This window comes from Pteropus vampyrus, unplaced genomic scaffold (genome assembly GCF_000151845.1).
Source record: "Pteropus vampyrus isolate Shadow unplaced genomic scaffold, Pvam_2.0 Scaffold30, whole genome shotgun sequence".
Taxonomy (NCBI): domain Eukaryota; kingdom Metazoa; phylum Chordata; class Mammalia; order Chiroptera; family Pteropodidae; genus Pteropus; species Pteropus vampyrus.
In genome coordinates this window covers 7061862-7089644 of record NW_011888811.1, presented here as the reverse complement: position 1 = coordinate 7089644, position 27783 = coordinate 7061862, and the positions used below count along the sequence as shown (strand labels likewise).

The 27783-nt window shown below is 44.9% G+C and overlaps 1 protein-coding gene across 1 annotated transcript in view; it reads right to left on the bottom strand.

Annotated features, from left to right (window-relative positions):
* Positions 1 to 27783, bottom strand: part of ATP10B (ATPase phospholipid transporting 10B (putative)) — a 90465-nt gene that overhangs the window by 9908 nt on the left and 52774 nt on the right. The window contains exons 12-21 of the mRNA XM_011356781.1: positions 25158 to 25746; positions 22681 to 22790; positions 20624 to 20750; positions 17558 to 17742; positions 15714 to 16035; positions 12899 to 12975; positions 11517 to 11642; positions 7061 to 7261; positions 4930 to 5010; positions 3533 to 3637 (exon numbers count right to left, since the gene is read on the bottom strand). Coding sequence (XP_011355083.1) covers positions 3533 to 3637; positions 4930 to 5010; positions 7061 to 7261; positions 11517 to 11642; positions 12899 to 12975; positions 15714 to 16035; positions 17558 to 17742; positions 20624 to 20750; positions 22681 to 22790; positions 25158 to 25746 — 1923 coding nt within the window. The remainder of the gene's footprint in view (positions 1 to 3532; positions 3638 to 4929; positions 5011 to 7060; positions 7262 to 11516; positions 11643 to 12898; positions 12976 to 15713; positions 16036 to 17557; positions 17743 to 20623; positions 20751 to 22680; positions 22791 to 25157; positions 25747 to 27783) is intronic.

Genomic DNA, 27783 nt, shown 5'->3' with positions numbered 1-27783 from the left:
GACAATGGTATAATAAACACTCTTGTACAAACCTCCCTATACACATGCAAGACTATCCCCAGGGTGCATGCTTAGAAGTGGAATTGCAACACGGCATACAAGCACTCGAACTCCTCTAGCTAGTTTCCGATTGCTTTCCAGAGTGGTGATGTCAGTCACCGTCTACTAACAGGGTATGGAAGTTCCTTGGTTGGGCTTTATTGTCTTTCACACAGTGCTTAGTTGCTTTACCAATTTATTTAGAATTTTTACATCTATGTTCACTTAGATTGTCTATAGAGATTGGTCTATAATATCTTTTCTCAAACTGTCCATGCTGATTTTGGTGTATCAGGATTGTTCTAATCATAAAAATTGCTTGTCTTTTCTTATTTTTCTGATCTGTGAAAAAATCGGTGTGCGAGAGATTATCTAGGCTGGTGAGTTTGGGGACAGGATTACTTATTCAGTTTCTTTAATGGTGATCGGCTTGTTCAGTTTTGCCGAATGATCTTAACCATGTTTTGTTAAATTTTACATTTAAAGAAATGATCGACTTGGTTTACATTTAAAGATTTTTAAAAATTGATTGTAAATAGTCTTTTTCATTCCTGGTATTGTTTGTGGCCTTTTTGTGTCATTTCTTGGATTGGTTTTGCCAGATGTTAGTTTTATTAGGATTTTTGAGGAGCTCAATTTTGGTCATATTGATTCTTTTCATTGTTTCCTTGATCTTTTTCTCATTTTCTTTCTTTAGATTTACATGGTCATTTTTTAAGTACGTCGAGTCGATTTCTCATTTCTTCAGTGAAACGTAAAAACTGCATCTCACAAATTATGTATATGTATTTTTATAGTCATTCAGCAACAAATGTAATTTCCATTGTGATTTACTCTTGACCTCGGGAGTTATTTAGAAGTGCATTTTGAAAATTTCTAGCATGTTTGGTTTGGCTTTTTATTGCTTGTTTCAAATCTAAATGTTGTCAGAGAACATGATCTTTAAAAAGATAATGATTCTTTCAAATTCCTTGTGAGTCAGAATTTGGTCTTGTAAATGTTTGGTAAGTAGTCTGTGTGGCTGAATAGATGTGTGTTTATTCGGAGCAGGATTTCATATATTAGATCTAACTATATTAGATTAAGTGTGATAATTTAAAGCTTCTATATTCTTTTTTCCTATTTGATCTGTTTCTGATAGAGTTGTATAAAAATCTCATACTGTGATTATGAATTTGTCTATTTCTCCTTACGGTTGCTGGATAAAAAAATCTGATAACTTTTGCTTTTAATAGGTGAATTAAATCATTTGCACTTATAGATGCTGATACGTTTGGATTTATTTAGAATATCTTGTATTTTTTGTGCGCCATCATTTTCTTCTTCCCTTTTCATCTTCTCTCCACATCTTACAGAATGGATCGTTTCCTAGTCTCTCTTTTCTTTCCATTCTTTTATGTAACCATAAAAGTATTTAAGATACTGAAGTATTTAAGATACTAAGTGAATATGGATTTTTTTATGGAAAAAATGGTTACCTGTATTTCTATTCTCCTATTCACGATGAAAGCTTTAGTGTAAATTAATTACGCATTAAACAGGAACGGAAGAACACACCAACCCCGTCTGGGGCCGTTTTGTCCATTTTTAACGCACACGCTTTCCTCACACATGTTGGTTCGTTAGTTGCGGTGTTTATATTCTTGCAACCTCGCACTTCTTTCAGTGCGGGGCTCTAGATGGTAAACCTCAGTGTGTTTATGCGAAAATGTCACTTATTTTGCCCTAGTCTTAAGTGATCGCGTAGCTGTTTGTTATTTCCCTCGGGTCTTTGAAGATAATTGCTCCATTGTTTTCAGGCTTCTGTTGTTCCAAGTAATTTGTTCATAGCTGCTGGTTGATCTTACATTTGTCTCTGTCTTCTACACAGTACAGTTTCACTATGCTATACCAGGTGCTGTATCCAGATTAATTTTGATTTTTACTTTAATGATTAGCTCCAATATTGCTTCTCTACCATGCTCTCATTTTTCTTCTTTTTGAGCCTTATTTTATTATGAGGGTGCTGGGGCCACTCATTCAAGTTACCATTCCTCTAAATTCTTTTTTCAGATTTGTGTGGCATCCTGGGTGAATTTCCGATCCTACTTTCCAATTTAGTACTTTACTACTTTACTCTTTGCCAAGTGTTCAATCTAGAGTGGCTCCTACAAATTACATTTTTAATTTCAGGGACAACATCTCAGTTTTAAGAGTCCTAAATGTTTTCTTAGCTTGGCTTAGTTCCTTCCTCACAGCTTCTGATACAACTGCAATTCCAAATGCTGTTTTTCAGCATGTTTTCTTGATCCCAAACCTCAGACCTACTGTAGTACATGGGGCTTACCCTACAAGAACCAGACTCCCCACAGCCATGGTCTAGTTCCTGTGCTGGCTCCCAGAAAGCCTGCAGTTTGAGCCTGGCAAGTGCCTCCCTCTCCACATAGTGTTGCAGCCAATCCTAGTGGTTCTTGAAACTTATCTAGTACTTAAGCTTGGCTTTTTGGTTTTATCACTTTGTTCTGTAATTGACATGAATCGGAGTGGAGGGGGTTTCGAAGTGGGAACTCTATGATCCGGAAGTTCCCTCGGATGGCTCTTATAGGCCACTGACCGGCATGGCAGGGCCACTGAGAATGTGGGGAATACCCTGAGCCTACATGAGGCAGTTTTCAGAAAGAGCCATTTAAATTTGGCTAAGGACAAATCTTTCTATCATGTGGTTTCTCACACCATTGAATCTTATTTCCTCATACTATTAGGGTTCAGATTTGCTTTCTATCTTGAACTACTTGGGGAAAGTTTCATAATGTCACTGTACCTATTTCTATATCTGTAAAATGGGAATAAGAAAGCACATACATAAACTGTAAAATCATAACCACAATAAGTTAACATCCATCACTTTGCAATATATATGTCAAGTCATGCTGTACATTTGTACATATACAGGGCTATATGTTTTTATATCAATAAAAATGAAACAAACTATTGAACACGAAGGGCTCTGGGAAGTTAAATAATACATTAAGATCATGTAGATAGGTACCGGCATATAATTTAAGTTGTTTTTATAATTAATGGTTAGAAGAACTTAATGAGAAAGTTGGTGTTACCTTTTTAGATATGGAAATGTGATATTTGGGCTTGAGATGTGGTTACATAGAGGCAGTTTTTCTGATCTTTACCTTGAAATGGGGAGCATACACCCCTAACACAGCATGGCCAGTCTTATATTCTCCTTGTCTCTGAAAACACTCCTGAATTTTCACTAAAATCTATTTTTGCAGTTAATTGTCTCATGGTTTTATGTATGTTAGTTTCATCCTGGCTAAATAGGTGACTTAAGGCCAGGAATTTTATGTTCTACAAGTAACTTTGATCCCTATCCAGGAGGGACACGGGTAAGAAAGAGCTCAGTATGTATTTATCGAGTGAATCATGATAAAACAACTCAGAAATCTGAATGTGGTCAATAAGCAGGAATATAACTTTTAGGGCAAAGGGCACTTACCCAGGTCTTCATTTCCATCGCCTGGTGCAAGAGGATAGTGGCGAGGGAGATGGTGTTGATGGGTGTCCCGAAGGTGAAGACGTCGATATCAGAGTCCTTGTAGGTCTGCAGGGGAAGAACAAACAGGCATCGTCAGACGTGCCTGTGGACTCAAGGCCTCGGCTTGGACGTGGCGATTATAAAGCATCCCTGAAGGCAAGTGTCAAGGGGAGTGAGTGGGCAGGGAGGAATGGGGAGAAGCTATCCTGCTGCCATCTGTGTGGAAATGATGCACAGAACAGATGAGATGAGGAGTTGACAGGGCTAGATAATTTAGAAACACATTTCACAGGAAGACACGATGGGTATACAAGAACATTTGAAATGAACGAAGGAATGAATAAATTTACTGAGCACCCACCAGGTATGATGCCAATTGCAAAAGATACTTTCGTGTCCACTTGCAAGGAGTTTATAGTTTACCTGGCAGGGCAAATGTAGTACAAATTAAGCGGGTAAATGTCATAATGGAGACAAGTATAAGGTACCCTGGGAGTACAGAAGGGGGGCTACGTCAGCTGAGACTGTAATAAGAGGAGTTGATCTCTCAGAGGGGGAAAACGCAGTCCAGTCAAAGGCCAGAACTGAGGGTACAATGTGGTAAGTCTGTTGAGCACACACAGGAGCAAAAGATTCGGCAGGAAAGACAAGCAAAAGCCTGGCAAGGGAGGGTACTGCAAGGCAGGAAATTCAAACAAAGCACAAATGTCCTCGCCCTCAACCCCCCACATCACATAGCAGAGGCCGGGCAGACACTACAGTTTGCCTGGTAGCAATTACCCTACATCCTGGTTACCCGTCCCAGAAAAACACATATATCCTTCACTATCTAAATTCTCACTGTTAACTGGGAAACCAGATTTAGATAGGATTGGTAGCTTTGCTATCTGCATTCTTGCTTTTATTTTAAATAATGTAGTATTCCTTATTATCAGAACTTGCTGCCTTTACCTTGGAAGCACAAATATAAATCGCGGGTTATAAATTCGAATACCTTCAGTACTCAAGTAGGAAACAGTGAGTGAAGAAGGCTGGGAATAAGACAAGAGGGAGTGGTGTGGGCTATGGCAAACTGGAGAATATGGGCTCTATCTAAAGAGTCTGTGAGTCAACTCTGGATTTCTGCCATGAGGGAAAAGTGATCCAGTGTAATGATTGCTTTCAAGTTTTCAAAAGCTGGCAGAAAGTAAAATGGATAAAGAGTTCTTTTTAGATATCTTGGGTTGGATGTAGTTCACAGGGCCCCTGTTTGGAGCCTCTAAAGTATCCGGAAAGTCACTATTAGACTAGGATTTCATATAAACAGGACCAATTCTACCTTGTGATTTGTATGGTTAGAATGGAACTATATGACTTACCAGGTAAGGGATAAAGAAACAGATGAGGCTCTGGTAGAACGCATCCACTATGGAAATCCAGAAAGTCAACGGGTTATAACACTGCAGGAAAGAATGCACCAATAGTTACTACCACCAGAATCAAGAATTAACACTGTTCTTTGCAAGCAACTTTATGTGTTGTTGGGGCAGACAACATGGCACCCACAGTGCCTTTTATCTTAGAGGCCATAGAGTGGAGTGATTAAGAGCATAGACCTGGGGGTGACAGACCTCGGTTCAGGTCCCAGCTCTTTCACTAACTGTGTGAACCTGTGAAAGTCACTAAACTGCTTTGAGAATTGGTTCTTCTTCCATAAAAAGTGAGTAAAAACAACACCAACAATTTCCTCGGGTTTCAAGAAGTCTAAATGTGATTATGTTTCGTACCTTATAAGCATACGTTATTAATTGTGATCTAAACTTGTTATCAAAATTAAAAATGGAATAAATACTTAAATGTTAGACCTGAAACCCTAAAACTCCTATAAGAAAACATAGGCAGTAAACTCTCTGACATCGCTCTTAGCAATATCTTTTTGGATATATCTGCTCCGAGCATGGGAAACAAAAAAAAATAAATAAATGGGACATCATACTAAAAGGTTTTGCACCATGGAGGAAACCATCAATAAAACGAAAGACAACCTACTGAATGGGAGAAGATATTTGCAATGATACATCCAATAAGGGGTTAACATTAAAAATTTATAGACACCTAGGTTGCTTTCATATCTTAGCTATGAACGCACATAACTTAATACTAAAAAAAAAACCCAACAATCTGGTTCAGAAATGGGCAGAAGACCTGATTAGACATTTCTCTCAAGAGGACATAGAGAAGGCCAACAGACATATGAAAAGAAGCTCAAGGTCACTAATCCTAAGGGAAATGCCAATTAAAACCACAATGAGCTAGCATCTCACACGTGTCAGAATGGTTATCATCAATAAACCAAAAAATAAGTGTTGACAAGGATGTAGAGAAAAGGGAACCACTGTACACTGTTGGTGGGAATGTAACTGGTGCAGCTGCTATGGAAAACAATATGGAGTTTCCTCAAAAAACAGAACTACCATATGACTCAGCAATTCTACTCTTGAGTATATATCTAAAGAAATCCAAAACACAAATCCAAAAAGACCTACGTACCCCTATGTCATTGCAACACTGTTTACAATAGCTAAGATATGAAAGCAACCTAGGTGTCTATTAATAGGCAAATGGATTAGGAAGGTGGTACACATAAACAATGGAATATTAGCCATAAAAAATGAAATATTGCCATTTGAGACAATATGGATGAACCTAAAGGGTATTATGCTAACTGAAATAAGTCAGAGACAAATACTGTATGAACTCACTTATATGTGAAATCTGAAAATAAAAACCAAAATAAATGAATAAACAAAACGGACCCCTAGATACAGAGAACAAGCTCATGGTTGTCAAGGGTGGGGGAGCGTGAGAGCATGGAATAAAAATTAAAAACACCTTTTAATAAAAAAAAAACAAACTTGGTAATATTAGAGATTCTGAGGTGTCTAAATGGCTCTTGAAAGGATCTTATAGACCAGGATCACGGGTTGCTAAGAGCTCAATGGCTTTGGAGACAAACCTTCTCATTCTGTGCTTTTCCCTAGGAGAAGTGAAACTACGGTTTATGCTTTTGCTACATTAGCTGCTTTTAATGTTAGATGCTCAAGGCCATTATCCAGCCAGCACACCCATGGGAAAGGGACAATCAGAAGGGCCCAGGATGTGCATGTGCCATCACCACGTCTCCCTTGCCTGAAGTCCTGGGGGTTGCTCTGTTCTCCCATCTGGATACAGCCAGGGCAGTCCCCACATTAATGGGCGATCTAACTAAGAAATCACTAGAAAGAAAAATACTCACTGGTCATCACCCTCAAGAGCAAACGAGAAACAAGCCATGAATGGGGAGCAAAGTTACTCGTCACGTGGGAGGTAAGTGGTGGAATGGTGCCTGGAACACTGGGCTTCTGACCCCAACACAGCACTCTTTCTCTGACGTCTCTGGGGTGGGGTTGGGGGGCAGGGAGGTCAGAGAGAAGCCCGGGCCATCTCCCTCTGCCCGCCCGAGCCCCTTACCTCAGAGTTCTGGCCGCTCTTGTACAGCTCAGGCAATGCCAGGAGTGTTTCCGCAGAGATGTCCTTGTCAAGGACGCCGAAGACGAGAGGAGGCAAGGAAGTGAAGAAGAGATTGAAGAATATCATCTGCCAGTAATCGATCATGGTGGAGCCCGAGAAGCCGCAGAAGAACTGGTACCAGAAGAGCAGGTTGACGTAGCACTGTAGGCAGAGAGTGTGGCCTTGTGAGCGAGGACCTGTGGGTAGCTGGTCATCAACTGCTGCTTAAAGCCTCTGATAAGGCATGACACTGACTTGGAGCTTCAGTTTCCTCAGTTGTGACGTGTGAGCAAGGCCTGCAGATAACATGAATCCTGATGCCATCCCTACTGACTGGTAGGTACTACAGCTGACACACTTCAGGACCCTGTGACAGTCAGGGCACCACGATGGCTACGAGCACAGCTCTCAGAGGCAGAGAGGACTGGATTTGAATCCCTAGTTGTGTCACTTACTAGCTGTGTGACCTTGGGCAAATTGCTTAACCTTTCTGAACATCACCTTGCCATCTTTCCGATGGGAAGAGTACTGCCCAGACCATGGCAGCAGCAATTAGCAGTGTAGGAAGAGGAAGGGTGATAAAAGACTGGACCAGGGTCAGGGAGCCTGGTGGGAAGATGACTTCACAGAAGGTTTATCTCACCGTACTTCTCTAATGGTCATGAAACTCAGAACATTTTCTTATCCACCCTCCTGTTGCTTTAGGCATTTTAAAGTGCTTTCGCACTTAAGAGCTGCCCTTCCCCCCCACCCCACCAAGGGGCTGGGTCCCTATTATTGTCTACCATATTGCGATGTGGCTGGGTGACTTGACTGAGGTCACGTAAGCAGCTGGTCTTGGAGCTAGGCCTAGATCTTCTCCACTCTTTGTGGCTGAGGCAGGTTTGTGTTCAAGCTAGAATTCTCATTCTCTAACTGCTGGGCCAGCGTTATTTTGAAGAGGCTCTGTATTATTAATACTACTACTACTATTACTACTATTACTAATAAAAACATGTTAATATTATTACTATTAGTAATGCCAATAATTATTATTTGAGCGTCTATTCGTGCCAGGTATGTGATATTATAGTATATTAGTATATAGTATACAGTATGGGCAACATACATAATTTGTCCCAACCTTGTAAGATTAATACTATATTAATATACCTTGATGATAATGTTACTAACTTTACCCCAGAGGACGAATCTGAGCCTCTAAGATGCTCAGTTACTCCTTGCCCAAGTTCAGAGCTTGAAAGTGGTATAATCAGCACCTGAGTTTTCAAACCTTTTTCTCTTTGACCCCTCTCAAGCCTTCTCAGTCTCAACCTTGGAATAACATCGCAATCACGATGCTGACTGAGCTTCTTCCAGCCAAAGAGCTCCATCCTTTGGCTTTTCTGCCCAGATGGCTAGGGGGAAATTTCCTGGCTCTGAAGGAGATCTGTCCCCACCCCACACGGCTGTTAGCACCTGCTATCATCATTTCATCATTGCCATCATCTAGTTTAATCTGAACACATGAAGCATTTACTATATACAGGGCGCTGTTCTAAGCACCTCACACACATTAACTCATATAGGCACATAATAACCCTGTGAGTTAGGCAGTGTCTCCATGTTACAGATGAAGAGACTGAGACACAAAGAGCTTAAATTAATTGCTTAAGGACATATTGCTATTAAGTGGCAGAGTGGGGCTGGGATTTGAGCCCAGCCTGGCTCGAGCACATGCTCTGAGCCCCCATAGATAAGTACTGCACTTTCTCTCATGGTTACACATGTATGCAAAGTTCTTAGCACGTGGTTGGTACATAGTAGGTTCTCTGTAAATGGTGGTGGATGTTACTGTTGGTAACTTGGTACCAAGCAGTACTGAGTACCAAGGAAATAGTACAGAAATCTGGGGTGGCGTGGAGAGCTCTGGGAAGTGGGTGTCACAGAGCGAGCATTAAGCTCCTTGCCCTACACCACACACACCATCAATACTGAAGGGCTCCAACTCAGCCCTGGTCAGAGCAATAAAACAAACACTATGAGCTTCGATATCTTTGACTCAGGTTCCCATAGAGATGTCCTTACTGAATTATAATTTAATGTTTTTATTCAGGGTTGTTAGAAAAAAATGGCTACTCTATGGAAGTTAATTTTCATTTCCTACAAAAATGCCATGGAAAACAAGTTCCTGAAGGTTTCTGTGTGACCTTTTTCTAAGAGTTTGCTTGACAAATTGATCTTTGAATTTAGATTTAAGGGAGCGTTTTTTTTTCCCCCCCCAGAGAACTGCTCTGCTTGTTTGAAGCAGACATTTAATACTTAACATCTTATCCCCAGGTCCTGGTGCAATTAACTTTCCTCTCTACGGTTCCTGATCCACGGCCTTCTATTTCCTCTCTAGCTTCCCCATTGCCTTGGTGTTTTCACTGTGAGTCACTTCGTTGTTCTAGCCCCGTAACACTCATGCCGGAGTTTTGACATTAAAGAGCGTCTTTGTCCTCCGAGACCCTGCTAGGACCTTGCCGACTGCCCCTTCCTCTGCCCGGCTGGAGTCTGGGCACCTTGTAGGGAGAGCACTGGACCTGGTCTGGTGATGGCAGCGCTGAGACTGGGCACCTGCTTCTCCTCCCAAGAAGCTCCAGTGCAGTAATTAATTCATTGTGCACGTTTCAGAGCAGGCAGAGTTTTAATCCTCTCCGAAATTGGTTTCGGATGTGGAAGTCATAGTTCTCCACCCTCTAATTGCAATGGGGAGATAACGCAGCGTCAGGATCGCAGTTCCAAGCACAGCATCGGGCTGGAAATAAATATCATTTGAGCTCCGAGAGCATGGCTGGCTGGAACGTTTCCTTTTCTATTTCAAAAATTTAATGCAGAAAGGAGGCTATGCTTATTCAAAAGAACGATTCCTTTGGAAGCCAAAAAAAAAAAAAAAATTGAATGGAGGCATTTTTAATTCTAAGTAAACAGTCTCATGCTCAGAGTGAGTTTCAAGTCAAATTGAGTGACTTTGCATAGGCTTCCTGAAATATTACCACCAATTTTTGGCCATGCTGATTATATATATGTTTGTGTGTACACACACACACACACACATTAAATGCTGTGTAAAAATGCTCACTCCTGAGCGAGAGTGAACTCCTCCAGCAGGACAGAGAATGGAGCAAGAGGGAAAAAAATAAAATTTTGTTCTGCTACGTGGCTAATGTGTTTTTCTTCTATCACCCTGGTCTTAATCTTTCCTCTTTCTTTATGCAAATAGGAATGGGTTCTATTTGGAGATCTGGAGAATTATTCAAAGGTCCTTGAACTAGATAATGACAAACTCAGGCCCTTGTTGCCTTAGTCCAGCACTCTGACTTCTCCCTCCAGCCGCTACGAGGGGCTTTCAACCAAGAGCCTTCGACAGCTTTCACGCCTCAGCCAGCGTGTGCCTGATCCGCACCCTCAGCAACCAGACAGAAATGAACGTATGTTTCAGGAGAAACAGTCATATCTTCCCATGATCGTTTGTATAGTGCTACGTGCATTCCAGAGCTCCAACACTAAAGCCACCGGATAATACTTGTAGGGACAGAGTCACAGTCTCCTCATATTACTGACAAAACCGGCTCAGAGAGGCGAGCCGTTCTTCCCGGTTCACATGGCATCCTGGAGGCAGGCAAGACAGAAACCCAGATGCTCTCCTCGCTCTAAACATTTTTGTTTCGATATTCAGTGTCCTGACGCCTGTGAACTCCCTGCTGGGAAGTGACATGGAGGGTCTCAGGTGGAAACCAAGGACTCTGTCTTAAATCCTTACTTTCCCAAGGGGTGGGGTATGGCTCTTGCATTTAGGTGGCTCTGTCTGGGGAGGAAAGCTAAGAGAAATGTCACACTAGTTCTTCAAATCCTTCTCTGCAGTCAGAAAATAAATCTCGTTTATGGAGCCCCTCTAAGTAACAGCAGCAGCAACAGTGATGGCTATCTATGGGGTAATTACATGCCAATCACTTTATATAATGAGCTTTCATTTACTGTTCATAGCAAATACACGAGAAAGGTACCATCACCAGCCCCATTTTACAGAAGGCAAAACTTAATGGCCCTACCCCTTACTAGACACGGAGCCTAGACCCGAACCAAATGTGTGTGACTCCAGAGTCCATGTCTGTAACTACTCATGCTCCTCCTTATGTGCCAAGTACTTTGCATACATTACCAGTCCTCACAGTAATTGCACAAAATAGGTAGCATTAGCCCCATTTTATCAAAGAAGAAATTGAGGCCCAGAGAAGTGCATCGTCACAGTTCGCGAGGGGCAGTATCGGGCTTCCAACTGCAGGTCAGCACAACGCATTGTCATGCTGAGACCCTTTGTCCACCACTGTGGAAAGAGCTGGTTCCCGGCAAAGACTCCCAGGGCCCAGGTGGGAGGTCACCGTGGGCTACTCACCACGTTCTTGTAGAAGTAATACACCACCATCCGGGCCAGCCGCGAGTAGCACCAGTGGCCGTGCACGAGCAGCAGTTTCTTGAGGTGGCTGAAGCGGGAGATGGCAAAGTCGCTGGACATGACGGCCTGAGAGGGCGAACAGAGACCTCGGCTTCAGTCCCCGCTACCAGTACCAGTACCAGTGTGTCAGGGGCTCCCTCAAGGGCGATCTGCACATGAGCGGGTCTGAAAGACCCTCTGCCATTCCTCGGTGCCCTCGGGGGGGCTCCTTGGACTCTGACTTCCCATCCTCTCCTCTGGAAAATCTAAACCTCACGAGACTCCAATAAGGGCAGGCCAGGAGGGGACAGGGGTCTAGTTTGGCCCATTTCCTTTCATTTATCCAACAGGCATTTATTGTGGCCCAGTCTGTCGGGCCCCATGCTAAGGAACGGGAGGGCAGGGCCTTCCGTGCAGGTAGTCCTCAAGCCTCGGCCCGTGCCCGGCCGCTTCCTGAGCAGGCCATTCGCTCCACTCTCAGACGAAATGTGTCTTCTGCCCTTGGGATTACTCAGAACAAGACCCAGTTCCTAGCACCCTTTTAAGAGTATGAGGTTTGGACAAGCCTGGTTATAAATCCTGGCATGTATTTTGGTCAGGCTGTTTAACCTCTCTCAGCCTCAGTTTCCTCATCTGAAAAAAAAAAAATGGAATAATCATTCCTAACGCACAGGGTTGTGGTGATTGTTAAAATTGGGATAATACCTGTAAAGTGCCTAGTAGAGTACTGGCATAAGCCAGACACTCAAAAGGTAAATGTTCTTTCAGCCAACAAATTTAGGCAGTGACTAAGGTCTGCACTGGTGGTGGGAATAGTTATAAATGGTTCAAAACCACAGCTGGAGGCCTGTTTTAATAGGAAGCATTAGCAGCTAATTAGTATGCTTCTTCCAAGCCAGATTTTGACTAAATCCTTTACACTATTAAAGAGTACCAAGTAATTTATAGCAGTCTAACCGTCAGGACTAACGTGGCAACTGAAAAATGTCGTCAGATGTTCTCGTACCTGCCACTGTTCGTGGAGGGAGTTGCGACTTTGGCTGTGGGTGAGGTTCTCGGGAGGAAAGCGTGGGGTAGCCTTCCCTGAATGGCTTTAGAACACAGGCATCACCAGCTGTCTGTGAAAAGCCAAGAGCCCTTTGACCTCCCTGTGTTCTGCAGGACTGGGCAGTAGGGAGGTGGTGATGGAGGTTATGTACAGGCATGGAAGCCCCTGACGTTCAGATGATAATTCTGCAGAGCTCTCAGGGAGAAGTTCCCCCAACACTTCGAGGAACGCCTTAACTCTCCGATAAGGATCAAGGAGAGTAAGGAGGAAGCAAGGACAACTGAGGGGACAGTACCTGCATGCCCTCCTGTCCCGATATTCCTATCCCAACATCAGCAGCTTGAATCATGCTTACGTCATTTGCTCCGTCACCTGAAAGAAGAGAGGCCATGAGGTATTTTTATCCCTGATCCAGCTGCTGTGGGACACTGAGAAGGGTTTTGTACCAGTGGTTCTAAAGTGTCCCATTTGTACCTAATTGAATCCTTTTAATAGTGCTCTGAATAGTCCTACAGGAAAAGTCAACTCCTACAGTATTTGGCTTGAGAGATGTCTTTTCTTCTTTGGACAAGAAGACCTAATTTTTCTTGATCATTCAATAGATATTTATTGGGTCCTTTTTCTAGGCAGAATGTTAGGTATTGGGAATGCAATGGTAAGTGTGACTTGAGCAGTGGTTTACAATTTACACAAAAAGCCTTCACAAATGTAACAGTGGACTTTACCGAGGAGCAAATGGAGAATCCGAGCAACCTGGGAACTCACTAAGAGTATTCTACCCAATGAAGGAACCCAGGAAAATGGGAACGGAGATCTTTGATTCCAAGGCTGGTGTACCTTCCCCAGCTCAGTATACCATAAAATACTAACCATGTCAAAACAACTGGGATGTTTGGACAGCTACATCATCAGAAATTGTCAGTGGTGTCCAAGGACAGGGACGACATTCAGTTTTGTTTCTGAATATAGAAAAAAGGGTTGACTAATATTTTGGTAGAAGCACATTTAGTCACACTGAGTTCCTGTTCAATGAACTAATTCAGGAAATAGAAGGTTAAGGCCAGCACTGTCAAACAGGTTTTTCTGTAATGACAAAAATGTCCTATGTCTTTACTGTCCAATATGGAAACCACTAGCCACATGTGACTATCGAAATGTGGCTGGTGAAATTCTATTTATTTTTGATTTTAAACTTAAATAAATAGCTGCAGAGAGCCAGATGGCAACTGTTTTGGACAGCACAGCTCTATACCACAAGGCCTTTCCCAGAAGCCTGGCTCTTCCTAATGCTTTTCTTTCAGACTAGAATTCGGCAAATTTTTCTGTAAAGGGCCAAATAGTAAATATGTTAGGCTTTGTGGGCCAAGAAGAAAAATTGAACAACTGTCATAACATTTAGAAAATTAAAAATAATCCTTAGCGTCCCTATAAAAACACAGTGGGCTGGATTCAGCCTGTGGTCTGTGGTTTATTGACTGTATTGTCTTTATCTCCTGACCTCACCTCTTTTTCCAGAAAATTCTCATAATAATATGTAGTTGAATTTATATTAGACATCACAAAATGTGGAATTGGGGTAGTCTCTTACTCTCATTATTTGGCAACGAAATTTATCGATTTTTAAAAATTTGGTTATTATAAGTAGCCATTATTCTTATTATAATTTTTTTCTTGAGAGGAGAGCAATGTATAACTTTATAATCTTCCCCACAGCAGAACAAACTCACCCTTTAACCTGTTAGCATACCAGTGGGAATAGATGTGTATGATCATGCTATTTCCTGCCTTGTTGGTATGGGAGTGAAGACCATCCCTTACCCCAGGGAATCAAGCCTGGGCTGTTGCATTGTGTGTCTAAAGTTTTGAAGAGGACAATTCAGGGGAATAAAATCAGAATGCAGCTGCTAACACTCTGCTCTCTGTATTCTTTCTGCCCACTCCTTTTTACTTTTTTTTAACTGCTTTTACACAAAGACCAGGAGAAGAAAACAATGTATAGTAGGCCTCTAATTTGGAATTCCAGGAAAGAAAATCTCTTCCCATGTCTGTATAGGAGGAAGAGAACCTGGAACCATCTGTAAGAATGTTCCCAAATGAATTCACTGTTTACTGTGTTCCTGGTATGTGCTGGGCATGGGATGAAATGATGAATAAGTCTGTCCCGCTACACAAACAACTCATGGTCTCCTGAGCAGGCCACTGTAGAAAGCATAACAGTATTTTGGAGCTATGAGGGCTGTGTACTACAGGAGCTCCCAGAGACAAGGAAGGTTAGGTGGGATCAGAGGAGGGTTTTAAAGAGGAAAGAGCTTATGCAAAGGCTTGGAAGTGAAAGAGAGAGAGAGGACAGGCTCATGGAGAATGGGAAGCGGTTTCGTTTGGTTGGAACACGGAGTGCTGAGTGTTGGGGAGAGGAAGATGGCTGGGCGGGGCGGGGGTAATGGAAATCAGATCACGAAGATTCTTGTGAACCGGGACTGGTTTTCCTGGGAGATTTGAAGTAAGTACAGTGTTCATTTCTCTGCCTCAACCACAATTAAAGTTTAGTGTCGTATGAGGAATTCTTCATCGACCGACAAGCCAGCAGTTAGCTGAGTGTACGCTTTGTGCTGGGCTTTGTATTTAGTAATGGACGTACAAAATTAAATATGGGACAGGCCCAGCTTTTAAAATCTCCCCACCAGCCCTCAATACACAGCAGAATATCAAAGCCACAAATACCTGAGCTACATAGTATTATTGTGCCATGTGTCAAGTATTGAAGGGGAAACGGTCTACACTCCAGAACTGAGTTGGCCTGAGTGTATATTATTGAGCTGCACGGATGTTCTGAATTAGAGGTCCCTCTTGGCTTTGCCCTCCATCCAAGCTTGATATTTCCTTAGCTCACCTGCTGATCCCGGAAACTGATTTGCTCTCCCACTCTGCTCAGCCTCTGCTTTATCTCCTGACTGCCACAACCTGATTGTCACTTTGAAGTCTTTCCCTCTGTGATGATGACCCTCAGCCTAAGCATCTTGACTTTGATGCCCAAATCTCCACCTCCCGTCCAGGCCTCTTTTCAGACTGGCCTTGCCAAACTGCCACCCACATCTCAGCATGATGGGTACCTATGGCGAGGGTCATGACGCTCAACTTGTCTCGCACCAGCTTGACTATCATGCTCTTCTGGAGCGGGGTGGAGTGGCAGCACAGGACAGACCGGCAGTATTGAGTTAACTCCAGAAATTTCTCCTCCAGCTTTCCCTGGAGAATGGCATTCAGAGTCTTCCCATCGATGACCAATCCAACTTCTGGAACTGCAGCTCTTGAGGCATAGGGAGGTTTCTCAGAAGGCGGGCCGAACCCAAAGAACTTGTGGTCTGGCTCCCGTGGGCCATAAAATTGCTTTACCTCTTCCAGTGCGCAGTTGAGGATGGATGCGCAGGTTTCCTGTAACGAGGCAGAATAATAAATTTGGTATTAGTAAGCAGCATTGGAAACATAGGTTGAAAATCTCACTTTACCCTTTAGTAAAATAGTTACAAGACTCTAGGTTACTTAACAAGGAATTATCCTCCAGTTTTCACATCTCTCTGCAATATTTCAAACGGCATCAAGGCAATATTAATTTGGAGTCAAATTAATGGCCAAAATAGAAGAGATTGCTTGGGAATGGGAGCGGAAATAGCTCAGCAAGATGAGGACCGATACGGGATGGCATAAGATAATAATACTAACCCGATGGGGGAAAAAATGGCAACATGTCATGCTGGGGCAATGCTCTCTACAGCATTTTAGTTCTCTCTGCTCCTCAGAGCATTACTGTGTGGCGGGTGGAGGGCAGGTGGTACTGGCTTTAGTTTAGAGATGAGGAAATTGACACAGTGAAACTTTAGGAACTTGCCCAAGGTCATCCGACTTAGTAGTGGAGGCAGATCATTCCTATTTAAACTGTGCCTTCTTAATTGAAAAAAGTACATTAACTATGTGTTTATCTGTTGCTATGAATGTGTTTGTCATCATAGTGGTTAAAACTGACTATGGATGTGAAAGTCTTATTGGTTGAAAGAAACATTTTTTTCTGATGTTTACCTTGAAACAGTGAAAACGTAATTTCCTCTTATCAGTTCTCCATTACTTTTGATTATATCAAATATAAAGTCAGATTTGGGTTTTAAATATCTCCTTAATACTCTTTACCTTCTGTAAACGGCACTTTTGTTCAACTGCATTATCAGGTTTGATGGCATGTTTCGCTCACATGGTCTTTACTTAGCATTGCTCTTTAATCCATGGCACAGGATGATGATTTTTCATTTACTGTTGTGCCAAAAGTTTCTTCTAAAGATAAATTTTAAAATGTTCGAAGTGAGTCAATTTAAATGAAATCATGAAATAAAAAAATAGTACAAGTAATATGTAGATTTTGGCCAAAATCTTGAAGATTGCTCTGAAGTGACAGGTTTGGGGACCATTGATCTAGAAGCTTCTGAGAATGTTTAGAATAATTGCAGTTTAATTGGCGTGTTTTCAATGGATGAATTAATCCAAAGTATAATAAATGAACAGTTGAGGTTCTGTGAGCAAACAGTATGGTATCATGAAGATGGCATGGGCCTGCAGGGGACCGCATTCCCGTTAGTCTTTTAGAAACTACCAGGGTGACCCTGGACAGGTGATTAGCCTCAGTGATCTTGTTCCCTCATCTGTGGAACAGGGAGACTAGCCTAGGCCAAGGATAGAATTCGGGAGAGGCAAAATTTTCTAATATATACTGCTAGACATAATATAAATACACTGGTCAACCATGTGTGGGGATGAGGTAGAGAATACTGGGCTGGATGACTTCCGGTACGCTCTGAGCTCTTAAGATTTTGGGGTGGGGCACTTCCCCGTGTACCCAAATCCTGCCCATAAGCCTGTCTCCTCTTGGCCTAGGGGCTGCTCTGCACTTGGTCTTCGTTGGCCTCACCTGACTTTCTGTGTTAATGGAATAGACAGTGTTGGTCTGATCCAGCAGTCTGCAGGAATAGGCAATGTTGACTGCTGTCTCCTGCTTATCTCCAGTCAACACCCAGAGCTGGATCCCAGCTTCCCGCAGAGCAGCGACTGTGTCTGGAACTCCTTCCTGCAGCCGGTCTTCGATTCCAGTGGCTCCTGGAATGATCAGAGACACCAGAGATCACGTTCAGCCCAAAGCCCTATCAAGCCAGGCAATAATTATTAAGCATCTTGCACGTTGTAGGCTGTGCTAAGCACCCGGGACACAACAGTGAGATAGAGCTGGTCCTACCCTCTTGGAGCTCTGAGGCCTGTTGAATAAGCGTATATAACTGAGCTATATGAGGAGAGCAGAGGTGCCATGTGAGCACATATCGGGAGGCCCAAACTTCATGTGGAAGGTCAGGGAAGGCCTTGCTGAGGAAGTGCCGTTTAAGCCTAGACTTGGAAGATAAAACCAAGAGGTGGAGAAGGAAGAGAATTAATTACAGGCAGAGGGATCAGCACGTGTAACGACTGAGGGGTCAGAGTAAGAGAGGACACAGAAAGGGAGGCAGAGTCCGGGGCGGCAGATGAAGCCTGGAAGGGAGGTGAGGTGCTGATCACGCAGAGCCTGGGGAGGGCGGTAAGGGACTGGGAATTATTTGGTAGCCAGGAAGGCTGTTAAAGGGACTTGAGTTGGAAGAGCGACGGGATCGGTTTTGAGTTTTAAGAAGATTATTCTAGAGAATGGATTGGAGTTTGGAGGAAGCAGGGTGAATTCAGGACCAAAAGTTGGAGGCTGAGCAGGAGAGCTGACGTTGGAGAGGCAGTGGGAGTGGAGAGAAGGGGAGAGACTGACATCTTTGCAACTACTCACAGCAGAATTAATAGAGACTCAGGATTTCGAAAATGTTCTTGGAGAGAATTAAACACTCAGCTTCCATAATTTTTGAATCCTCTCAAGCTTTGCACCAGCCCCGATGAATAGATACCCAAATATCATATAGCTGCTGGGTGATTAAGCAAAAATAAACCAGCCTTTAAATTGAGATTCATTTCAGACCACAGATGAATGGCTACCCATTTCACTCTGGGCAGGAGCAAGGCATTTCATTTCTTTTAATAATTCCAAGTGACAATAGGTTGGCAAAGCAGCTATGCTGGATGCATAGCGAAAAGATCATTTTACATCATGGGACTGAGCGTGAGTGCAAGGCTGCTTCGAACCGGCATGGCAGTTTCTTGGTGGCAAGATGAAATCTCTTCCCAGCCCCAGTCCTCTCCTCCCCAAGCCTCCCTGAGGAAAGGAAGCCACCTGCTATCCCGCACTGTCGTGTGTGTGAGGGACAAACGTGAGGGTGAGCAACCTCAGGAAGGGCAATCGCTTGAGCCTCATCTTTCCCTCCAAGCGTTAGCCTGGAAGGTGAGGCACTGAAGCTAATTTATATTATAGGGAGGCAGAGTGAAGGGAAGAGGAGGAAAAACACATTTATTTGTGTGAAAGAGAAAATGAAACAGGAAGGCTGTGAAAACCTTTCCCGGCCAAGGAAGCTGACAGGTCCTGACAAGTATCTTCACTTTCTTGCAGGACCAGCTGAGCAGCACTTCTTACCGAGACCAGAGTGCTCCTCAAAACAAAATAAACCTCAGGGGGGCAAGCGGGGGATCATTGCGCTAATGGGATGACATTACTGTGGCCTGGTGTGGCAAGTAAACAGAGCTGTCTGGCCTAGCTATCCTCTGGTTCCTGTTAAAATGAGTTCTGGTGGCCAGCTTTCAAGGGGGCCTCCTGAGGCAGCAGGCAAGGGCCCCTGCAGTCAAAACAGGAAACAGAAGCTGCAGGACGTGGGAGGAAAGCTCCCCCCACGGCCTGCCACCCGTCTTTCCAGACTTTGCTGCCACCTTTACACACAAAGACACCTCTTCTTAGAGCCACGCTGGGTCTTTACCCTTGTACCCCACCCGCTGCGCAGCCTGGAAGAGTCTGTTTTATCCAGAGAAACTAAGGCTCGGAGGGGTGCGGGGGTGTGTCCCTGGGCACACGGCAAGGTATTGACAGGGCTAAGACGTGACCCTTGTCCCCAGGTCAGCACTGCCCTCCAGGATGAAAGAAAGCTTCTGCCACGTGGCCAGTGTGTGCATGCTGTTCCCGCACAGCCTTTCCTAGATCTTGCTCCCGAGCTGTGAGGGGATTAATCCTGATAAGTAAAGCCTCCCCCTTTTCCCTCGACAGTACTTTTCCTCCAGCAGAAATACAACACTGCCTCATAACTGTGGTCTCCATGCTCCACGGCTTTCCCCCAGCGTATCGACGTAACTTCCCTCCAACAGCGGCCCCGAGTAAGTTTTGTAAAACACAACACCGTCCTTGCTTTTAATCCCTTCCCCTCCAAACTTGTAGCGTGTGATTCAGATGGCCCTTTATAATCTCTGCGCTACAGGCCAGCCCAGCTTTCTCACCTCCGGGCCTTCGCTGGGCCCTTCCCTCCACCTGGAACACTTCCCCCTTTGCCTGAGCAGCCTTTGCCTCTCCTCCTTCGGTTCTGGCTTCCTGCACCCTCCTCGGCCCAAGGCGACGTTGGCCCTTTCTACTTTATGCTTCCATCCCACCCAGCACATCTTCCAGCCCCGCCTTCATCACACTCTGTTGAAGTTACTTATTTAATCATTCAGTTTCCTTGCTAGACTCTGAACCTTGGGGCGGGGGAGGGACGGGACAGGGCTTGGGGCTCTTTTTCCTTATTGTAGCTCCAATGCCTAGTTGGCTACTTGGCACATAATCGATGCTCAATAAACAATTGAATGAGTGGAGAGGAAGCCACCAAAGTCCTGGGTGTCTCCCAGCAGGGAGTGCAGGAGGCTCCTGGGCACCCCCAGGAAGTTGTCCATGGAGCCTGGTCGGACACTTGCACAGCCCATGGTGCCGAGTGCCAGGGCACCCCGGGGAAGGCTCCAAATGAGACCGTTGTAGCGGTGTCAGAATCAGGGCCAAGAACTCCCTTTCCGGCTTGCAGCATTCCTATTTTTCGTTTAATGAGAACTTATTTTTACCTACCGAGTAAGGTGAGCTGGTTCTCCAGACATTGTGCTGTCTCCATCAGAAGCTCATCGCGGTTCTCGAGGGATGCCTCGGCCTCACGCCGGAAACTGGCCCATCGCTGGAAGTCCTCCTCACTCACAACCTACAGGGCAGGCACAGGCTCATTCACAGCCCCAGGTGAATCCCTCTCCCTCCCCGCACTCTGGGCATCCTACGGGCTGTCTGGGCTTCACTACACAGTCAAATGTGGCTTTCTCCTCAATGATGATTTTTTTTAAAACGCATGAATCAATGAAGGATTGATTCTCGTGTTACATTATCACCAACCATTCATTGAGCCCCTGCCCTGCTCTGGGCGCTAGAGATAGAGCAATGATCAAGACAGACAAGATCCTGCATGCCTGGGCTTATGTGCCGCTGAAGGAGGAGACACATTATCCAAGTAAATTAAAAGAACCGATCATTTCAGGGAGTTCTGTATAGAAAATAAAGAGGACGATATGATTAAGCATGACTGGGTGGGAGGATGGTGGCGGGAAGAGGGGCTATTTCAGTGGGATCTTCAGGTCTCTTAGAGAAGGTGATGTGCAAGTTGAGATCCAGTGATGAGAAGAGTTCAGTCATGGGGAGGGGCAAGTACAAAGACTGTAAAATAGCAATGAACGTGGCTTTGTTCGACCATACCAGTTGGCTGAAAGATGGAAAGCCAGGCAGAAGGAGCCAACAATGAGGCTGGTAAGGTTCTCAGCAGCCAGATCTTGCACGGCCTGGTAGACTGTTCCACCTGCTATTGAAGGTGGTGCCCCAAAGCTGGGAGAATCCAACTAGGGGCATAGCTTCCTCTCTTGGTGTCTCAGGGCACCCTTAGACCCCTCTGTTGGCACTACATGCATACTGTCTCTTAGAGCAATGAATGAGCCTTTTGTCCAAGCATCAAATATTCCTTGGTTTTTCTTCTGTACATGTCACTATAGGGAAAACCAAGAGAACACAGGTAGGCCTTTCACAGTCTTATTAGAGGAAGCAAAACAGGCACAAGGAATTCACAGTCTTTTTAGAGGAAGCAAAACAGGCACAAGTAATTTCAACGGAAACTAGAAGGTGGTAAGGGTGTAATTACCACCTACAGAGTAGTAAGCATCGTTAGTGGTGAGCACAGTGGTGTCACTGTCCCAGGGTCCGTACATGACGTAGGGGCATGAGCACCATTTGACAGATAAGAAAGTCCAGAACTCAGAAGGGTGAAGAAATTGCCCAAGGTCACACGACAGGTGAGTGGTGAGACTGGGACTTGTGCCCAGGTAGGTCAGGCTTTAAAGTGGATGCTCTTAAACACTACGTTGCACTAAGCGCCATAAAAAGATGAAGAGCTAGGGGGGTTTATGGAGGAGAAATAAGTCTAGCTACCTAGAAATATATAGCTCCGCTACCTGATTTTAGATGCCTCATCGGATACCCCTGCTCTGGGATTCATGGCTCTTTGCCTGCCTCCCTTTTAGGGGCTTCAAAGTCAAAGACCCGTAGGACATGAGGCGGGTAATCTATATGCTATGGCTGGGCCAAGGTTAAAGTTATAGGGAATGGTGGGGACTGTGATCAATCACAGAACACAGCGCAATTTGTTTCTCACCAAAGGGATCGGCTGCTACATGGCTCTGGCTATTTGCTGCCATTTGAGAATGGAGACCCAGTTTGCCAGATCCTCTAAATTATCCAGAGAAACCAGAAATTGAGATTTTTATGTGATCAAAGAAAATCTCCCAAATTTCAAATTCATGCAAATAATGCAAAGTTTAAAACTGAAGGCAAAATTATAACATTAAGATGTTTTATGAGTTGTGATTTACCAATTCTATATACAACGAAAAGCAGGAAACCAAAAAGCCACATTGATAAGGGACCTCGCCATTCAGATTTCTGCCATGGCAAAATTGTCACAGCCGTGGGCCTCCGTGGTAAATCAAAATAGCAAATCGTGACTATATTAAAGCAGCCAACATCAAGGGTCTTCGAAAAACAGAGAAGGCGGCGTCAGGGCTGCTGCCGTTGGGCCGTGCGCACACGAGGCTCACCTTCTTGGCGATGCACAGCGTCCGCAAGCCGTCTCTTGCATACAAGTCCAGATGCCTCTGAGTCCAGGCTCGGATCTTCCTCATCCTTTTTTCCACAGCAGTGTCAGTCTCTGTCAAATAGTCAGTGTCCCCCATGAGATCACGTACAGATACTTAGGGATCCCCGTCCCTAGCTCCGAAGGCTTCAGAGGAGCAGTCACCTCACGGACCTCTCCAGGAACATGGAGCCCTTCCGGCTGGCAGGGTGCCTGGGAAGGTGTCCTTAAACTGTTTGCTCCCTCTAGCTGGTCACCAAAAGCCTGACCGAGAAAAGTACTACTTAAGGAGGGCAGGTGGCCTAAGGTATTGTTCCTAAACATCTGTTTGCATCAGAATCACCTGGGAACTTTTAAATAAGAGAGTTTCCCATGGTCGGTGGAAGCCCTGCTGAATCGGGGAAACAGAAGTCTGAAGTCTTATTATCACCTCAGGTGTTCCTTTGTAGCCATTTAGCCTTGGACGACCCACTGTCTGCTAAGTGTCGGGCATGCTATCCATCACTGCCTCTACTTTGGTGCTTATATCACATTAGGTCTCAAGATAGCTATGGACCTGAGTCTCATTGCTAAGTTCTTCACCACATTGGGTTTGCTGAGATAACTTTTCTTTCTAGACGAGAGATGGTCTTAGAAAAAATATTTTGCATTTCCTATAAATTTAGTGTTTAGATTGAAAAATATTTCATTGTGCTGCTCAAAGTCCCCTCTATGAAGTCCTACCTAATATATTTCTTTTAGAAGAAATTTATTGTTTTCTCTTGAAATCTCAGTGCTTTTATCTATCAGATAAAAAGAGGTTTTCATCTGGGGTTGGCAGGTATGGGGCGGGATTGATGCCATTACCACTTCTTTATCTAAGATGTCACAGACATCACTAATCGGTTGAAGCACTTTGTAAAGCTGAGCTTGGAAAAAACTTCAGAATCCTTTACCAGTGCTAAATTGAGATCTTCAGAGGCCATAAGCAGTAAACAGACTTCGTGCACCTCATTCATACCCCCATGCGATGCAAAATTAAAAATACAATTATTAAATGTAAGATAAGAAAGCCCAACGAGCTGATTTTTCCTATGATACAATTCCAAGGCTGTTTTTATGCACTATAAAAACCCTTTCACCAAAGATTATTTTCTAATTTTTCAGGTGCTCCTGTTTTTCTGGTGCCTTGAACACAGTCTTTATGCATTGCCTTATTGAGCACTATTTACAGTATTTTATTTTCAAAGGCATCATCGCCTGAGATTAAATTCTTTTGCCTTCTACCTGTGTGCCTTTGAGTTGACCTTTTTGCTCAGGCTACCAGAAACCTCAGGGTCAAAATGAATGTTCAAACACCATAAATATATTAAACCGGGAATTATTTCTTTCCCCTCTGTTTCCAAGCGTTACTTCTCAGTGCTAAATAGTAACATTGCTCATGTGTCTTTTATTGGAGGCATCGCTAATCTATTTTGCAGTCAGGAGAGGAACAAATAAAAAAACATCTCCAGGGCAGCTCGGATGGTTGTTGCCCAGGGATAGAGTGTCGAGGCTCCCTTGACTCAGAAACCCTGATTTCACTTGTCTGCCAGAGTCTGGGGATAAAGAGACCTAATTAGCTCCCTTCCCATTCTAAACACTCATCAATCCCCATGAACCTCTTGGCTCTGATCCACAGCTGATAACGCAGGAGGCACAGGGCTGCCTGGGCAGTTCTACAGCTTGGCTGGAATCTCCTACCCCGGGAGAATCATAGTCCCATAACTGTCTTCTCCTTGTTAGCAATCGAGAAGCGTCTGCACACTAATTCATGCTGCTCCCAAATTGGACACTGATATGTAGGGACTTTGGAACATTTTTCTGGCTTGGTGCAAGTTTCTGAAAATCCATTTCGGGGAGGCTGGGGGAAAGGATGACAAAGGACACTTGAGGCTTCCCAGAGTGAAGTGAGCCTGGCGTGGAATTTTCTGGCAGCGGGCAGGGAGCTCTGAACTGGGTTTCAGGATGCCTGGGCCTAGGGTTTCTGCTGCTTAGCTGGGCTGCCTCTCTTGGGTCACTTCCTTGTCTGGGCTCAGGTGGCCTCTCTCCAAAACTTAAGAGTTAGGACCACACTGTGCTCTAGGGTATGTTAATGGATATTCTGTGTAATTGTGTATGGATAATCCATGTTTAAATGACTTTGGAAAACTGGAAACTGGGATGAAAAGTGAAAGAGGCTTTTCTATGACAAGACCAAGGTCTTTAATAAGCCGCTGAGTCCTGTGATTCTCCAGGTCAACGAGATGTAGAATGTAAATGTGTGTTAAGGAAGTGGCTTTGAGGGGAGCGTCTTGTGGGCCCATGCTCTGACTGGCACCTGCTGGGCCGAGTGACACTATGACTGAGCTCATCATGACCGTTCCGCACAGCCTCTTAAACCACGAAGCCCCTTTCCCTGGTGCCCCGGAGGGCGGGACTCACCGCAGGCTGGGTCTCCCAGCAGGTCCATGATCACCGAGTCGGCGCCCTTGGTGTAGACAATGATCTCGCTGGTGAGCGGGTGCCTGACGACCACGGACATTCTCTTCCTGACGGAGTCGAAGCCCAGGGTGCAGAGGACGTCAAAGGTGAGGCAGGTGCCCTGGGGCAAGCGCACAGTCACCTGACTGGGCGTCCGGGACACCAGCGTGACGCTGTAGGCACGGGCGGCATGGACCAGGGCAGCCTCGTCAGGGCTCTCGGCTTCGTAACAGAGCTCGGGGCTGGCCGGGCCCTCTGGCACCTCCTCCAAGGACATGTCCGACCCAGACGCCGGGGCCTCACTCTGGTCCCACGTGCTGCTCCTCGAGCCACCGTCGGTGGAGTAGCCTTCACTGCACATGGACGCATCGTCTCTTTCTTCCGAGTCTGTGGTAGGCACATTGGTCCCCAAACTCTCCTCCAGGTCGGTGTCAGAGGGCGCAGTGGATGAGAATGAGTGGCTGAGGCTCGAAAGCTTCAACTTCTGGAAGAGCTGCTGAATCTTCTCCAGGGATATTCCCAGAGCCTTGGTGGAGGGTGGCATGGTGACCTTGAGATCAAAGGAGAGAAGGAAGATGTTACCCTTCATGTCGGAAAAAAGTATCAAGCGGAATCTTATGGCCGAATATGAAGGTCATGGCAGAATCTGAAGGTCGTTTTGCAGTGAATGCATTATTTTGGCCTGTGATTTGGGCGGGTCTTCTCGCCTAGGTGAGCCTCAGTTTACCCGCCTATAAAATGAAGGACTTAGGCCAGATGCTTCCTCCAGCCCTGACATTCTTGGGATTGGCAATGGCCCTCCCCCCTCTATCAGGGGTAAAGGAAAGAAAAGGAGGCCAAAGTCAGACCCACAGCAAGAGTGCACATTCCCCACACCCTTACCATAGCCTCTATCTTTGCATGCAGCGTCTCATTTCACCCTCCCAGCGACTTTATGAGATGTTATCATCCCAATTTATGGATGAGAAACTGAGGCACGAAGAGGTTAAATAAATTGGCCATGATCACCCAGTGTGCGGGTAGGAGAACCGGGACTCCAATCTGGTTCTGTCTGACGCCAGAGGTTGGGCTCTTCAGCTACCCACCAGCTAAAGCTTCCCCATGAATATAAAAATCGAGAGGTGGATGCTGCCCTTCCAGAAGGGTACTTCTTCCCCTCTTGAAAATAGAGTTAATTTCTCCGATAACGCCACCTGCCTCTCAAAGCTCCCTGAAGACTTCTGATATTCTGGGGACCTTTCCAGAACTGAAGTGACTTTTCAAGGTGGTCTGGGTCTGGGTGTAATAAGAGGAAGCTATGGGTTTGTGCCTGAGAGAACCTTCTTTTTCTTGACTTCCTAGACATGAGATGTAACACCCAATTATTCACATCAGTCACAAAGTAGCTTGGGTGAGAGTTTGTGGATAATCGAAGACAAAGCTATCTTCAGTACTAAAAAACAATTCACAGCATACCCTTCTATAAATGGCCATCTAGCTGCATTCTCTCTCAATTGGCAAAACATCGCACGTGGTGTTAATTATTTAACTCCCGTGTAAAAGCTGAGACCAGTAGGACATAATGGCATGGAGTCACACGAGATGGTTCTGCCAAGTATTAACCATGTATCTTTTACTAAGTTACTCAAGTTCTCTGAGCCACTGTTTCTTCACTTGTGAAATCGAAAGCCATACCTCATAGGGCTGCTGGGTTGTGAGGATTAGACGATAATACAGCTGAAGGCTGCCAGGTAACAATTGCTCGGTAAATATTAGCTCTTAATATCTACCCTGCAGACAGACCGACACAAAATCTGAAAGGTACACAGACGTCTCATACATAACGTTTCCAGTTACATTTTAAAATGAGGAAACGGAGGCCCAGAAAGGGTAAGAGATCTACTCAAAGTCTCAGTGATGAAATGATGACACTGTGGCCAGGGCTCAAGGGTCTTATCTCCTGGTTCAGGGCTTCATCCCTCGCCCCTGCTCCTCCCTCCACCCCCACCGTCATCAGTCCTCACCCTCTGCCTGGGCTCGGAGGTCGTGGAGACCATGACGGAGTTGCAGATGGTCAGGGCGAGGAAGAAGTCAGCGACGTAGGAGCTGGTGGAGAGGGAAGGCTTGGCGGGTCTGGAGTCTGGCAAAGTCTCCAGCCACAGGGCAGCATCTCGCACCTTGGTCAGTAGGTTTTTATCTGGAGTCACATCTTTTTCCTGGGAAAGAAAGGCTTGGGTGAGGGTCTTTCCTGAAGGGAGGGGAGGAAGGCCCCCTCCAGCAGGTTCTTTGTATGTCTGGGGCAGGGATGATGCAGTCTTCCCGGCATCTTGAATCTAGTATGTCTCCCCCTCCCACAAGCCTGCTCATTACAGATTCTTATTTGATTCCTCCCTTCCCTCACCCCACATATCCATCATGTACAGGCTCTGGCGGTTCTTCCCTCACAGTGTCTCCCCACCATTTGTCTTTCATTCCTGATGCCTCCAAGCAGGCTCAAATCCTCTAGCCCTCCATCCTGGATTTCTGCATCACCTCTAAGCTGATGGTGCTGCTTCACATCTTTTCCTTCTAACCCTCCACATGTATCACCCATGCATATTCCTAAGAC